At 45.3% G+C, this 14,815-nt stretch overlaps 2 protein-coding genes across 3 annotated transcripts; both read right to left on the bottom strand.

Moving 5' to 3' along the window:
* Window positions 1-1,806: 1,806 nt before the first annotated feature.
* LOC311056984 (uncharacterized protein) lies at window positions 1,807-4,933 on the bottom strand. The gene is made up of 4 exons (XM_084073851.1): window positions 4,859-4,933; window positions 4,405-4,575; window positions 3,911-3,958; window positions 1,807-2,859 (listed from the first exon to the last, which is right to left on the bottom strand). The coding sequence occupies exons 2-4, from the start codon at window positions 4,553-4,555 to the stop codon at window positions 2,156-2,158; spliced, it is 903 nt and encodes a 300-aa protein (XP_083929977.1). The 5' UTR covers window positions 4,556-4,575; window positions 4,859-4,933; the 3' UTR covers window positions 1,807-2,155.
* Window positions 4,934-6,425: 1,492 nt separating this feature from the next.
* On the bottom strand, window positions 6,426-14,435 carry LOC311057003 (F-box only protein 40-like). Of its 2 annotated transcripts, XM_084073876.1 has the most exons (9): window positions 14,298-14,435; window positions 14,105-14,163; window positions 12,377-13,013; window positions 11,383-11,912; window positions 10,997-11,176; window positions 10,171-10,412; window positions 8,522-8,653; window positions 8,056-8,371; window positions 6,426-7,487 (listed from the first exon to the last, which is right to left on the bottom strand). In XM_084073876.1, exons 2-9 carry the CDS (start codon window positions 14,120-14,122, stop codon window positions 7,284-7,286), a joined length of 2,259 nt encoding a protein of 752 aa, XP_083930002.1. In that variant the 5' UTR covers window positions 14,123-14,163; window positions 14,298-14,435; the 3' UTR covers window positions 6,426-7,283. The 2 variants fall into 2 exon arrangements, with proteins under 2 accessions (XP_083930002.1, XP_083930001.1); XM_084073875.1 differs by having other exon boundaries at window positions 14,105-14,358.
* Between the last annotated feature and the right edge of the window lie 380 nt (window positions 14,436-14,815).

Genomic DNA, 14,815 nt, shown 5'->3' with positions numbered 1-14,815 from the left:
TTCTCCCAGGTTTGCTTGCAGAGCAGGAGACTCCCTCCCTCTCACTGCTGTGACACCCCACATTACACAAGTGTGTGAGTGTGTGTGTCTCCTTTTCTGCCCTTCCCATGGATGTTGCTGACCATGTGAAGACGGCTGAGGAGAGACCTGCGACTGAGCCTTCCGGGCTAGGCCTTGCATTCAGCCCCTCTCTCTCTCTCTCTCTCTCTCTGAGCATATACAGTCACACAATACCACAATCGTCAATACCTGGGTCGATCCATAAGAGGGCGGCCTCACCAACATGCAGTGATTAACTTCCTGTATGCGTGCACTCTCTATCTACCTTGTTTTACCAGCACGTGCACACAGAGAGAAAGAGAGAGAGAGAGAGATTCCAGTGTATAAATAGCTCCCTGGCAGAAGTCTGGCACCTCTTCATTTCGTCCTCTATGGTAAGAGGACAAGGGGGCCATAACCAGCTACGCCCCCTTACAAACCCTCTGTCTCTCAGCTGGAGCTGCCATCGGGTTGCCATGGCAGCACTGCAGCAGCAGACATTAGCATTCTGAGCAGTGGCAGTGAGACCATCGTGGGAACATTCTAGCGGACTTTTTTTTGAGGGGACCAGTTGCAGAGGACCTTGACAAGGTCATTGTCAATAGAGTCAGTTACATGTCACATATACAGTACATCTATGCATTCATAAGGCTTTTCCCCCCAAATGGTTAGCAGGATTACTTCAGCAGCCCCAGGAAAAGCAATGCACTTCTCAAGTTTGATCATTGATCTGCTCTGCCCTGCTTGGACAGAATATGTGTCCAGTCTGTCCTTTTGAATGAATCCATTTGTTTGTTTCCCTGTTTCTGTATGTTGTATGTTTTATGCAGGTTGAGGTTTTATTCCAGTTAAATAACTTGACAATCATTGACAGTCAAACCCAGATAAACACATGGTGGTCCAAGTGTAGATTTGGTTTTACTGCCATCTAATGGCTGCCATTGATATAAAATCCCACTGACACCAGATTTGTGTTGTTAAAATTGTTCAAAATGTATCCCAATGTTTCATGTTTTTTTTTATATATTCCACAAATAGCAGATCTATAACCTCACAACGCGCCTCACCACGGCATGTTGTGAGCTTGCAAATCAGCTATTATTACATAGCTTAAGTAAAAATAGGGTTAAAGTGGTTAAACTGTTTTTGATGCTATATTAACAAATTCTGCTGAGGACCCCCTGGAACCGCCCCAAGGACCACTAGGGGGTTCCCAGACCCCACTTTGAGAACCAGTGGCCTAGATACAGTATTTCTCAACTAGATTCCCATTGAGAGCTGATTTTGGCATTGACCATTATGGTCAATGGAAGTGTCTGAGAACTTGTACTGTAACATCTCACGAGTCACGACACACATTTGTGCCTTGACCCACGGTTTCAGAAACAATGTCCTATATTTATAGACAATGAAAGTGAGAAATTAATATTATTTGATCTGATGCACTGGGAATTGAATGACTATGGTACATTAAACAAATCTCCATTCGGTAGCTGTAATAGTATGTCACAATGTCTTTAAAAAATACGACAGGAGTTGCTTTCGTTTGCCAACTGCTAGGCACATTGCAAGAGTTTAATAAAGTGCAAATCATACATAAAAATGTCACCCTTTAAACTTCCTAGAGTCATGTTTCATACCTGAAATAAGGCTAGTTCTGCGTTTGTGAAGGCAGTTTTGGACAACATACTGTATATGAACTGCTCACACACACACAGGCAAGGTTACTACCTACAGTACAGGCAAAGAAAGGTGTCAAACCGTGTTAAATCAAAGGGTTTTTCTAAGACAACACTAAAAACCAATCTGTGCTTCTGTGAACGTTTAATCATACATCCTCGTGTACAGTATATATCATTGAATTGAGGAACTAAATTCAGGTACCTGGCTACAATGTGGGTTTTTACTGTTGACATCAAATGCCGTTGTGCAACAAAATCCTCAGTGTTCTGTTACAGTAAAGGAACGCGGAGGATTTTGCTGTGTACTGTAGGTAACTACCACTACTGTATACCTGAAACACCCACCTCTCTGATCTCCTGTCTTACAAACCCATGTCTGAGAACAGCTATAGATCAAAACAGGCAGTGGGATCTAATTGGAAGACGGCGTCGGCTCACAGGGCCGTCTCGCCCTCGCCGGCGCCCATGTCCACCCTCCTCGGGGCTCTCCCCTCGTCTATGTCCTCCCACTCGTCCTCCGGCAGACCCTCCTCTTCCTGATCCCTCGCCTGGACCTGTTGTCTTCTCCAGCGGAGGAGCCTGTACCGGAGCGGGAACAGGAAGAGGGCGGGGTCGGGCATGGCGCGTGGCCTCTGTGGCGAGGACACGCTCTCCTGCGGAACGCAGGCCCTGACCCTCTCCTCCCTAACACTCCTTGCGTGTCTGCCCTCCTGCTGCCCAGGAGATGCCGGAGGAGGCAGGGACAGAAGCCGGGAGTCAGTGCCTTCCTCCTTCTCCTCCTCCTCCTCTACTACTCCTCCATCTGTCTCTCCCTTGGCCTCCTCCCCCACAGGCTCCTCCACGCTGCTCAGGTGTTGCTCGAAGAGTTGGATGCGAGTGTCGTGGAGCTCCTGGGAGAGCGCCTTGGCCACCGACGTCTGGCGCTGGAGGTCGCGGCTCAGGGACGTGATCCTGTGGCTGCGCCGCTTGAGCTCGTCCAGGAAGTGGCGCTCCTCCTCCCTCAGGCTGCGGCCCAGCGCCGACGACCGCGCCCGGCCCGCGCGCAGCTCCCCGCGCACGGCCGCCACGGCACCCTGCCGCTCCCACAGCAGGTGCTCTGCTGCCTCGCAGCGCATGGACAGCCTCCTCGCCTCCTCGTCTGAGAGGTGTTAGCCACGTGTGTACATGCAGACAGAGTGGCACACACACACACACACACACACACACACACACACACACACACACACAGACACACACACACACACACACACACACACACCAAGGCAGAGAGAGAAAAAAGAGAGCGAGACACACTCACATTTTCAAGTAAGGTTTCTCGAGTATCACAACATGTATTAATTGATTGATTGAATACTTTATTAACAGTTCGCAAAAAGTACAGAGGTACAGTTATACAATAATGCTAAAAGCATAACACAAAATGCCCTGAGGGCTTAATTCCATTGTGGTCCTGTGTATTCAATTCATCAAGACATAAAGACATACAATACTATACAAGAGATCATCACTACTGTATATACTAGGAGCAGTAAAAGTATATTTACAGAAAAACATTGGGGGGTAATTTCTTTTGGCAAGCTAGAAGACTTGCTTTTTTATGGCAGTTTTGAAAGAGAGGGAGTTGCACTTTTTGATGGCTGGTGGTTGGGCATTCCACATATTGGTGGCATAACAGTAGAATGAATTAATCTCCATGTTTGTGCCGAATCCGGGGGGAATGAGTCAGTGAAACTCCCTCTGGTGTTGTGCCCGTGGGCATCACTCACCTTTTTGTAGTAGTCAGACAGGTACATGGGCACTGGTCCCTTGAGTATCCTGAAGACCAGGCCCATTGCAAGTGGCTGTACTCTGTCCTGAGCAGGGGTCAAGTGAGTCCTAGGTGTGAGGTTTAGTAGTAACCTGATCAGTTTGTTTTGAGGTCTGAAGTTTTGCTTTTAATGCCTTTGAGGTGCTAGATTACCACGAGGTGCATGCATAGTCAAAATTACATTGGATTGGAGTGCTCCAGCTAGTGTCCTCAAACCACACACCATAATGTATATGTGGGGTAATTATCTCTATTAATAGACCTATCAGCGTTTTGTTACTTTGATCAGTGTTTCTCCCTCTGTCTCAATACCATTTGATTAAAAAAAACTCCACTTGTCTTCCCTGCCTGATGCATCAGAAGATGAGTTGTGAAGTCATACCTGCAGCGCTCTGATCAGAACACCTGGAGATCAGCTCACCGCTAAGGTCTGCAAAGAGGAAATAATAATCAGACAAAAGACATGGAGTGAGAGCGATACGATATAGAATAGTGTAGATCAGGAGTCTTCAACAGGGGGTCCGAGACCCCCTCAGAGTCAATACCCAAATCTTGGTGTGATAGTAAAAAAAACATAGGTCGAAAATAGCAGATCTACAAGCTCACAACGCCTGGCGCTGCAAGGCTTGTGAGCTTGTAGATCGTCTATTTTCGGCAAAGAGGTTTAGAGGGAAAAACGTTGAAGACCCTTGGTATAGATGGATGGATGAAGAGAGAGAGAGAGAGAGAGAGAGAGAGAGAGAGAGAGAGAGAGAGAGAGAGAGAGAGAGAGAGAGAGAGAGAGAGAGACACACACACACACACACACACACACACACACACACACACACACACACACACACACACACACACACACACACACACACACAGACTGACCATGGCAGCGCTTCTTCAGGTGTGAGATCTCCACATGCAGACCAGTGAGCATGAGCAGGTGTTGCTGCTGGAGGAAGGTCATGCCTCTCTGCACGCTCAACACCTGCTGCCCCAGCCTCTGCCTCCCCATCACCATGGTCTCCATGGCCATGTCTCACAACAACAACACACCTACAGTATGGAGGAAGAGGTGTGGTATAGTGGTACTGTAGTAGTAGTAGTAGTAGTAGTAGTAGTAGTAGTAGTAGTAGTAGTAGGTAAACGCTATAGGATTAATGCTTTAGATTGATTGCAGAACGGAGGCAGTGCACAGTTAAGATCAGATCTGTTTTTCTTTTGTTATAGTTGTAATGCACAAAGAAATATAAAGCACATTTTCCCCAAGTAGCCTTTCTCACAGCGTATTGTTCGTGTGGTGATAAGTTTGTGAAATACAGAAAACTGCGTGGCCTACCTTAATATTCGACCGCGATCAGAACGTGCATGCATGGCTTCGGCATCTTTCTACCCTCCCTCTCCTCGGGGTTTGATTTGTCCTTGATACAGAAGCAGAGAGCACTGAGAAGAAACAGCCGCAGTGCAATGAACGCCCGCCGGTTCGGTTTCTTTGCTCGCATGTGATGTGATACCGAACCGATCCGGTTGCAGAGTCGAAAGAAAGCTTCTCTCTCCATATGCTTCTGGTTGGTTGCCGTCCGCAAGACACCGGTAGGCGGTGTCGCTGCTCAAAAAAGAACAGATGTACAAGATATCAACGCGTCGCGGTGCAATGTGTTGTTAGCTTGCATATCTGTTCTTTTTTTGTCAAGCGACACTCCGGGACGGCACACACCTTTGCTTTGGGGGCAGATTTAGCCATGAATCACACGACGGTCGTGTGTCACGAGTCACGACCGTCATGGATGAACTTCAACCTGGTGTTTGCACGTTCTCCCTTTTTGGCCCGTACATCTGCATACACGTTCAGATTTCAAATATAAAGTAATTACCCCATGGCCACTGATGTTACAATTATTTACGGGCCCTCAGAAGTACCTGTATTTTCTGTATTGTTCAATAAAAAGCATTTTAATCCGATTGGTGGCCATTTTCTCATAGAGTTATAATATATCAGAGTGCAATACACCTCCCAACCGATAGGGTCACGCAGTTGAAAGCATATGGCGAAAATACGGGGGGAGGGGGTGGCCAACAATCGGATTAAAATGCTTTTTATTGAACAATATAAGATACTACGGATACTATTGAGGCACCGTACAAAATTATAACATCCGTGGCCATGGGCTAAGCACTTTATATTAGACATTTGAACGTTTATGTAGATGTACGGGTCAAAAAGGCAGAAAGTGCAAACACCAGGTTGAAGTTCATCCATGACTGTCATGTATCAGGGGCCAGGGCTATATGGGCAGACTCAGAGTACATTTTCATGAATGCGAGCCTGGCATTCATGAAAATGCATTGCCAGGCAACAAAGCCTCGGAGCCTGTCGGAGGTAGCCTAACATTTTATACAAGGTCTTCTTTGTTAATTTGATTTATAAGGTCTTTGTATCAGCCTAAAAATGGCTTATGGGCCTATATGGTGGCTGCTGGCTGCCTTGGGCCAAGGGACACTTTGTGTTGAAATGTAGGCTACTTTCCCCCCCTCCAGTAGGCATAGAACACATGATGCCAAGTAAGCAAAAATGGACTTCGAGGCTAGAGTAGAGGGTAGCCTTGTTGATTTGATATATTTTAGTCAGCAACAGACCCTAACTCACATTGTTAGTGTAGCCTAGTAGTATTAGTGTATGATATAGTTGAGTAAGGAAAGAGATTCAGTTAGCCTACAGTAGCCTACAGTCTACATTAGCCTATACTCTTACTCTGTGTGTGTGTGTGTGTGTGTGTGTGTGTGTGTGTGTGTGTGTGTGTGTGTGTGTGTGTGTGTGCGCGCGCGCGTGCGTGTTTAATAAATACATAATATGTATTATTGGGCTAATAATAATACATAATAAGTTAGTAATCATCATCATCCTCTTAATCATACAATCACCCTTTTATTTTGAAAGCAGAATCAATCCATTTCAGGTGGTTTCAAAGCAGTCATTTCCTGCGTTTCCACTGTACACAAAAAGGTCTTTAAAATATTATTTTGGCAGCAAAATAAATAGCAGAGGAACTTATTGCCTGCCCCTACAATATGCCATTCCATTTAAATCCACAACTTTCATGTCCTGTCATGGGATTTGATCGCTAGAGGTCTCCTGCACAAGAGACCACATTTCTATCACTCTTCCAAGAAGGCATCCTTGCTTGGTCAGGGGAGATATTGCACTATGAGCTTCAGCCAGTATTACCCAACCAGTTGGTGTCCTACGACAAGGGTCTAAATGTCTCATTGGAGACAGCCTCCAACCACTGCAGATGTACTTGTATCAACATAATCTACCGTACAGATTGGTTTTAAATAACATTCATTAAAAGTAGGATCAGCTTTAAGAACAAAAGCTGAATTGCTGAGTAAGTGAATATAATTCCAATTAACTGGAAGGAATACTCCTGTAGTTATTTCTGTACTTGTATAGGCTCAAATGATTCTGATACCTTGAACATATTTTCAGGACCATGGACAGAGACACCAGGCCCTGTACCTAGGACATAGAGGTAACAACACTAACAAAACATTTCAAATAGACACACAAAAGATAAATAAAGTTTGCACTGCAATGTAGCTGCCAAAGCAACCGTGTTTATTATGTCTGAAGAAGGCATAAAGGCCCAAATGTAGATTTCTGATTATATTTGTTCCTGTCTTGCACCTGCCCTACATTTTAGATGTGTTTTCTATTTGTTTTGTTAAATACAGTCAAACACCATACATCATTATGATTAAAATTACAGTCTGCTTCCACTGAACTGTTTGACAAGGGTCTGTCTCTCCTCATCTGTTTGCTGATTCATCATGCCTGGCAGAGGGATCCTCTCAGTACGAGGGCAGGTTTCATTGTAAGGACAGACTTTAAGATGTGCTGACATAGAGTGGATGTCAGTAACATGCCACGAATCCACTTGGGAGAAAAGGTGACTGAACTGCCATACCTGAGGAGAGGAAAGGAGAGTATAGGAAATCACTGGGCCATTTACAGGTACTCACTCATTTATGCTAAAACTGCAGCGATGCCAAATGTGGAAAATAACTAATTACAAGTACTATTGTTACTGTAATTGAGAACAGTATATTTTTGGTGAAGTATGGTAGGCTACTTTACTATAGGAGTAGCCCACTATTATGCTGTTATTATGGTACAAGCAGGAGGAAGATTTCGGTTTGCTTTGAACCTCTTTCCCTTCATCATAAGGTAAACTAAAGAAAGCGTTCTCATTAAGAAAATATGTCATTACTTTGGAGAGCATCACTGAATTGGTAGGGTGTTCATATTGAAATGGTTACGGTCAGGTAACCATGTAACTCAGAATATACTCTTTAAAATAGTTATTCTTGTACTTTTACAGTAGATTTCAAAACAAGTAATATTATATTACCTTTGCAGTAAAGTGCTCAAACTTCTACTGGTACTTATACTGTAAAATATTTGACCCTTACAGGTACATTCTTACACTCTTAACATCTTTAAAAAGAGTCCATACAAACAGGGAGAGACCTCACCGGTTTGGCGTTCCATTTGACTCCACCATGGGAGGAGGTCTTCTTCTCCCAGTGCAGCGTGACCATCCCTCTGTCCTGGAGCAGAGAGGAGCACACCTCCCTCATAAGGTGGGACACCAGAGCCAGCTGGGACAGGGACATGCTGTCCAGGAAAATGGCCATGTGGCACAGCACCTCATAGGGCAAAGAGCTCAGAGTGTCCTGCCCTGTTCCTCCTCCTGCCCTCCCAGCTCTCTTCGTCTGGGTGCTGGGGGGTTCCTGCATCTCCAGCACAGCGGGGAGGACGGGACGCAGGTTGAAGCATCTGAGCTCCTTGCTGGAGGAGTTTAAAGACATGAAGGCGGCAAGATTTATTTTATTCTTACATCTTATACGAGTATACGTTTTCTTATAATAATTATCATTTGAGCACCTGGGTTTTGAACATATGTATTTGTGAGTGTCAGAGTTGACAGTATTTGCTCACTTGTAGGTGACGTTGGCCTTGTGTGTCGAAGGCTGGAACCTCCTCTGACTATAGGTGCAGCCCAAGTACGCCAGGGGACATCTCTCCTCAAACCAGCTGTTGAGACCCATCTGGATCTCACTGTGTACATTTCTGGACAATAAAGAGAGACAGGGTACTTGAGTACTTGAGTGACAGTGTACACTGTACAGTGTAGTTGCAAATGCATGGAAAATAAACCAGCTAACTTCATTGGATACTCAAACTTTCTGCTAAACCAGCTAAGTCCACCAAAGGGGGTGGAGTTAGCTGGTTCTGCTGACCTCCAACCTCCTTGTGAGCTTTGAGGTCCATTTTGCTGCTCTTATCAATTATGAACAAAACCTCCTAACTCTTTTTGTTTTGTTTTTGTCATTTCCTGAAAAAAATGAACATTTTGGAGTTAGCTGGTTTCTGCCGGACAGCAGAGATATGTTTTTAGAGTGTGCACGAAATATATATTATGTGCATTTGAGACTTTACTTTGGGAATAATTAAATCATTAGCCCTGTATCTCCATACATTTTCCACTATCCTTTTTGTTCATTCATTATAAATGTCAAATTATTGCCATATGAATATTCTTTTAAACATTGCCATATCTGCCATGTTTGCACAGCACATAGCTAGTGAATGTTGTATATGATTGTTTTCATAATGTTAAAGAAGGTTTTAGTATTTTAATATTATATGCAGAGATTCTGCTGAGATGGTTTGCTTATGTGACACTTGAAATAAAATGTGAAGTACTCCCTCTTGTGGTATAAAAGCTAATTGTATGCTCCAGAAAATTCAGAAACAGTAGCCTACAAGGCACTGAGCAGCACATGCCCAGCCAGCCAGGTCTGCTAAATTTAGCATACTGAAACTTAATTTCAACTGCATTTCATCATTCATGTGAATGGGGGAAGTGAATTAAGTTTAGCATGTAGCCCACAGAAAACAAATGATCATATGCATTGCCTGACTAATCAATAAAAGAAACAAAGGACATATTCAGATTACAGGAAAGCAATATCAAATATAGCCATTATGCAAGTATTAGACAGTAAAATCTATACATCACACCGCCGATCTGACCGATATGGCTGTATCGGGGGCTTTGTCACAGTACCCGTTGTACCAGTCTGTCTGTGTCCCTTTTGTGCCCATATATAGAGATCTCTGTATCTGTCTGTCTACCTGTCGGGCCCGGCGCCACGGGGGTGCCTGAGGGGGCCTGGACCAAGCTGTTGAAATTTCTGGCATAGGAAGTGGGAGTCAACCTTTTTTTTCCCCAACCAACCAGAGTGCAGTGGGCGTCGCTCCAAATGTTGTGAAGTCAGGGCTCTCAATGCTGCACATTGGGGGAGGAAGAGGGGCGCGGGGTGGGGGCGGGCGCACAGATCGGTGAACCAATGGGAGCCCACGGATTTTGAATCCGCCCCTCTATGCCAGATATCAGGTGCGCTGGGGCAGGCTAGTGTCATACAGTCACGTGGCTGTGGTCCGCCCGCCCGCCCGACCCTGCCATAAGCCAATTTTAATAAAGGATAGTCTATCATATGATGGAGTCACCCCCCCAAAAACAGCAGATCTACAAGCTAATTGCCACATTGTGAGCTTGTACGGTAGATCACCAAAGTGTGCACCTGAAGTGTGCGGGGAGCTCGTTGCGATGGAAGCTGTGTCCACAGCGGAACGTGAAGCGGGAGTTGCCACTGTGGTTCCTGGTGCTGATGCACTCTGTTTGCAGCTGGAGGCGGAGCCTAAGTGGCCTGTCCGCCATCACGTCCGCCAGGGTCGTCCTCCGTTTGAACGGTGCCTTGTGGAACAAGTGCGTCTGGGTGCCCTCGTCCACGTAGGCACCGTCTACGCCTTTCGACTCGCTGATCTGCCACCATAATCAATGATTACTATGCAAACATGGAACAGGAATCAAATGTATACGTCCATCGTAACACTAGTACTATCTATGCAAGCCATATAGAATAACCAAACAGGGACATTACTTAAAGGGGCAACAGACAAGATTCAGCCACTAGAGGCTAACACACATCTAGACAGAAGAACATACTAAAATAGAAAGACAGAGTATACACACACTGGATCACGCTCCCATAGTGAGTGTAATAAATCACCACCAAGGTAAATTACCAACCTTGGTGGTAATTTATTAAACTCACTATGGGAGCACTTTTACAACACCTTCTATTCCATGAGGTTTGCTATTTACCTGTCACATCTATGAGGTAGCATTTACGTATGTTGTTTGAAATATAGTAACGCTGACTGCTTTCAAAGGTAAAGAAATCAATAATTCTGCAGTTTTGCCGGACTGACAAAATTGTTAAAATGATTATTTTGCAATCATAATCACTTTTATTTTCCAGGGGGAACCTCTGTGGCTGTATTATTTTCTTTTCATTATTTGTTTTCATAAAAATGATATCTATAATAATTCAACCTCTCTCTGACCTCATGACCCAGGGCCTCTAGCTCTGCGTATCCCAGCAGAGTGGAGTCAGCCTCGTCACTGTACCAGGCCTCCTCATTCACCTCCAGGTCAGACGTATCAACGCCAATCACCTCGGTCTTACCCTTCGGTAATGTGTCTTTTATGCAGACCCGGTGTTTGAAACGGTAGCCAGTTGGGACCTGGGAGGAAAATAAAATAGAATAGAATAGAATAGAATAGAATAGAATAGAATAGAATAGAATAGAATGATGCAAAAGAAAATAGAATGCTTCATTATGGAACATGGACTTGACACACACGCACACGCACACGCACACGCACACACACACACACACACACACACACACACACACACACACACACACACACACACACACACACACACCTTGAAAGAGTGCAGTGTCTGGACAGGGATGGGCTCCAGGCTTCCGTACACAAAGTCCTTGTCTCTGGGCGTGCAGGCCGCGATCTGCCCAAAGTGGAGCAGCATGCGACCATGATGCGCCAGGTACATGTTGTACTCCTTCGGGGAGAGCGTCTGCTCCAGGCGTTCCAGGACCCCCTCGTGCCACGGAGAGGACCCCGAGTCCTGCGGGGGGTAGGGTCCGGCGGAGGGCCCGTTGGAGGGCCCTGCGGCGCCCCCGGCAGCCGCCTCGCCCTCTCTCCTCCCTTCCTCCTGTGCTTCCTTTCCCTCTTCTCCTCCTCCTCCTCCACTCGTCGCCTTCTGTTCGTTGAGGCTCGCCTCAGAAATGGCACACTGACCTCTGTCCATGCTGAACATCCTCTCCATCAGGTTGTAAGTGCGGGTGTTAGTCCCTTGTTTATCTGGCTCTTTCCCCGCATCACTACTCTCATTACTGACTGGATCCGCCCTGGAACTGGCAACGGTCTGATCTCTGGATGCTGGATGAGAAGCTACGAGAGACCAAGGATGGAGGAACATAGTGAAATAGTACAGACATGCCAAGTGACAGTAGAACCATGGTAATCAATTGGTTGACTTTTATGTACTGTATTAAATATTTATAATAATATTCCCATCAGTAGTAACATTCCTCTTTGCCTGCAACCCTGTCAGAGCATCTTGTGAGTCAGTTTTGAGCCCCAACCCACAAGTTGTGCCACGCAGCAGTTAGAGGATAAACCTTACAGTGACGAATTGAACAGTAATTCGATATACGTACGCATAAGAGTAGACACATTGTCAGCACTATGGTATGCTGGTGTAATGTATATGTATTATATATACATACATTTACACATAGTAAAATCCTCAGTGTTAACTCTGAGAGTGTAGAAATGTGGTAAATGTATACTCTACTTGGACTCTACTTGTAAACATTGTGATTGTGATACACTTTAGTTAGCATTTACTGTACCATGGTCCATGGTAAGATTCAACTGAAGTCCCGGCGTCTTCCTCCTCCTGTCCTCCTCCTTTGCCATCTCTTCCTCCTTTCTCTTCTCCTCCTCCTTTCTCCTCTCCTCCTCTTTTCTCGTCTTCTCCTCCTTTCCCTTCTCCTCGTCGTCCTCGTCGTCCTCGTCCATTTGCTCCGGGTACAGTTGCTTCATCCTCAGTCGGCCATAGAGCTCCGTCTGGTCCACCAGGGCCGTGGCCAGGTCCAGGGCCTCCGTCCGCCCCTCGTTCTTCTCCCTCAGAACGTTGTCCTGTAGGGTTATGGTGTTGTGTGGATGCGTGTCGTTCGCGGGCCAGCGCAGCCACTCCATGGAGCAGCACACCACGCTGGCCGGGCAGTTGGCCAGGTGCTCCGCCTGCTTGGACCGGGGCATGGAGTTGGGGCAGCCGTACTCGGCGTTGAGGCAGGGCACGCTGACGTTGGGGCAGAGCAGCATGTGCTCCTCCTCTTTACACAGGTGGTAGTGGGTCCCGCAGTGGAAGCGACATTGGCTCAGCACGCAGGACACGGAGATGTCCACCTTCTTCTTGCAGCGGGCGCTGTAGCAGCTCTCGCAGTGGGAGTGGAGCTGGGTCTTGGGGGCCCGAGTCTGGCGGTCCTATGAGAGTTACGGAGAGAAAGGCAGAGATGGAGAGAGGGAAAGGGACATAAATGTTGTATTTAAAGCAGGTTTTTAAAAAATATACATATATTTTTTACTTTTTTTATGCCTTTATTTGACAGGACAGAAGGCTGACAGGAAATAGGGAGACACGCAGCAAAGGTCGTCACGACTGGGAGTCGAACCCCCGACTCGCTGCCAGGCTGGGTGCCCTGTTACGGGAACCGTCCGGGCCTTAAAGCAGGTTTTTAATGAATATGTTCAGAAGGAAAAACTTAAGTATACTCCTAACCTCAAAACTGTTCAGTCACCTCAATGAACCACCCAGAAATGCCGTCAGAGAGAGAGACAGAGAACGAAAATTATTTTCATAGACTGATCAGTGATCAGGGTCATACTAGGGTTGGGGCCCAGAACCCATATGGTAGGTAGGAAGCAGTTTAGAGAGCTGTGTTAATTATGTGTATGTGTGCTGTTGATTGGTTGCCTTACAGGTAAATGTAGTTATTGTACTGTTGGCTGCAAGTCAGTGTAGCCTACCAGTCAGTGTGACGGGCTCTTATGCGAGCCCATGCCCAGGGGCCCAATGTCTCATATGCTATAGCTATGCTAATAGCTAGGAGGATGGGTAAATAGTAACTGGTGTGTCGAAGTGCCGATGTGTAACCAAATACTATACAGTGGACAAATTCTACGAAAGTGCAGGGGACTATTATTATACAAAACTTTATCGATAGTAGGCTACTGTATGTCCTGATAGTCTTATTAGGTGAAGTCTTAAGTTTAGGAAGAACGTTAAAACCAAAGTTCTTAATCAGTCCCAACTACATTCTGATTCTGTCAGTCTTTTCTCCTCGTCAAATACGCAAAGGTGTTAATTTAACTCTGAGAATGTAAAAACTGACCTACAGTATAAGGGTCCAAGTTAAATGAACAGTCCAGATTTTATTGCGTACGAAGGTCCTGCCTTTATACATAAGATGGCTTACATGACTGTGACTGTGTACTAGCCATGGTCCAAAACTCCTAACATTAATTGACCATGGCTAATTGTGTACTACACACATGCAATAAGGAAAATTACATACCTGGCTTCTTCTATGCATCCTTAGCAAAGTTCTTTGTTTATCTTATTTTCCACAGTGTCCTGAAGAAAAAAGGCAAGATTGGTGTTTCAGTCTCTCACACTGGAGTTAATTTAAATAAACAAAAGAAAATAATTTGGCAAACACAAAATGGCATTGTGAAGCTAATCTACTGGTTAGCTGTTAATATGCCTACCGATATGTGACTAAATTGGAAAGGAAAGAACCATGTTCTCCCAACTTGTGTCCTGTGCCTTCCTTCAGTTGCGCTTCAAAATTCCAAATGTGTGTGTGCCTGTTATAAATAGATCTGTGTACCAGCTGAGAAATGCTACATGGTGGTCAAATGGTTTGGGTTACCAGACACTGTCACTTAAAACAGTATATTTCTGTTATTTCAGGCCTATTTAACATACAATAAGCTTCACTGGCCAAGCTGAAGTCAGGGTATCAGTTCTCAAGCTTTGAGTTTATAAAGCAAACCCAGAAATGGAATAAAAGTGCGTGCATCTGATGCCCTCTATCGGCTGTTTCCAGGATAGTTTGAAACCCTGCCTAAGTATGTAAATAAACAGAGCCATGTCCTAACTTATGTCACATTGTAAGTCAGTATTATAGAACTTTCTGTCACAATGGTTTATTTATTTCAAGTACTTCAAATGTCTCCATTTGCTTTTGTTTTGAGTATAAGAACAGATTTCAAAATTCTCAAAC

Source organism: Gymnoscopelus microlampas (genome assembly GCF_963454915.1).
Source record: "Gymnoscopelus microlampas genome assembly, chromosome: 12".
NCBI lineage: Eukaryota > Metazoa > Chordata > Actinopteri > Myctophiformes > Myctophidae > Gymnoscopelus > Gymnoscopelus microlampas.
This window is presented reverse-complemented; position numbering and strand designations above follow the sequence as displayed.

What these genes read in the sequence shown, in the direction of transcription:
- LOC311056984 (XM_084073851.1), bottom strand. Translation starts at nt 4,555, where the DNA reads ATGGCCATGGAGACCATGGTGATGGGGAGGCAGAGGCTGGGGCAGCAG. An exon ending in CCTGAAGAAGCGCTGCCATG is followed by an intron (nt 3,959 to 4,404) that starts GTCAGTCTGTGT and finishes TCCTCTTTGCAG; the next exon opens with ACCTTAGCGGTGAGCTGATC. An exon ending in TTCTGATCAGAGCGCTGCAG is followed by an intron (nt 2,860 to 3,910) that starts GTATGACTTCAC and finishes AACACCTCTCAG; the next exon opens with ACGAGGAGGCGAGGAGGCTG.
- LOC311057003 (XM_084073876.1), bottom strand. An exon ending in TAGAGGCCCTGGGTCATGAG is followed by an intron (nt 10,413 to 10,996) that starts GTCAGAGAGAGG and finishes TTATGGTGGCAG; the next exon opens with ATCAGCGAGTCGAAAGGCGT. An exon ending in TCAAATGGAACGCCAAACCG is followed by an intron (nt 7,488 to 8,055) that starts GTGAGGTCTCTC and finishes TCCTCTCCTCAG; the next exon opens with GTATGGCAGTTCAGTCACCT.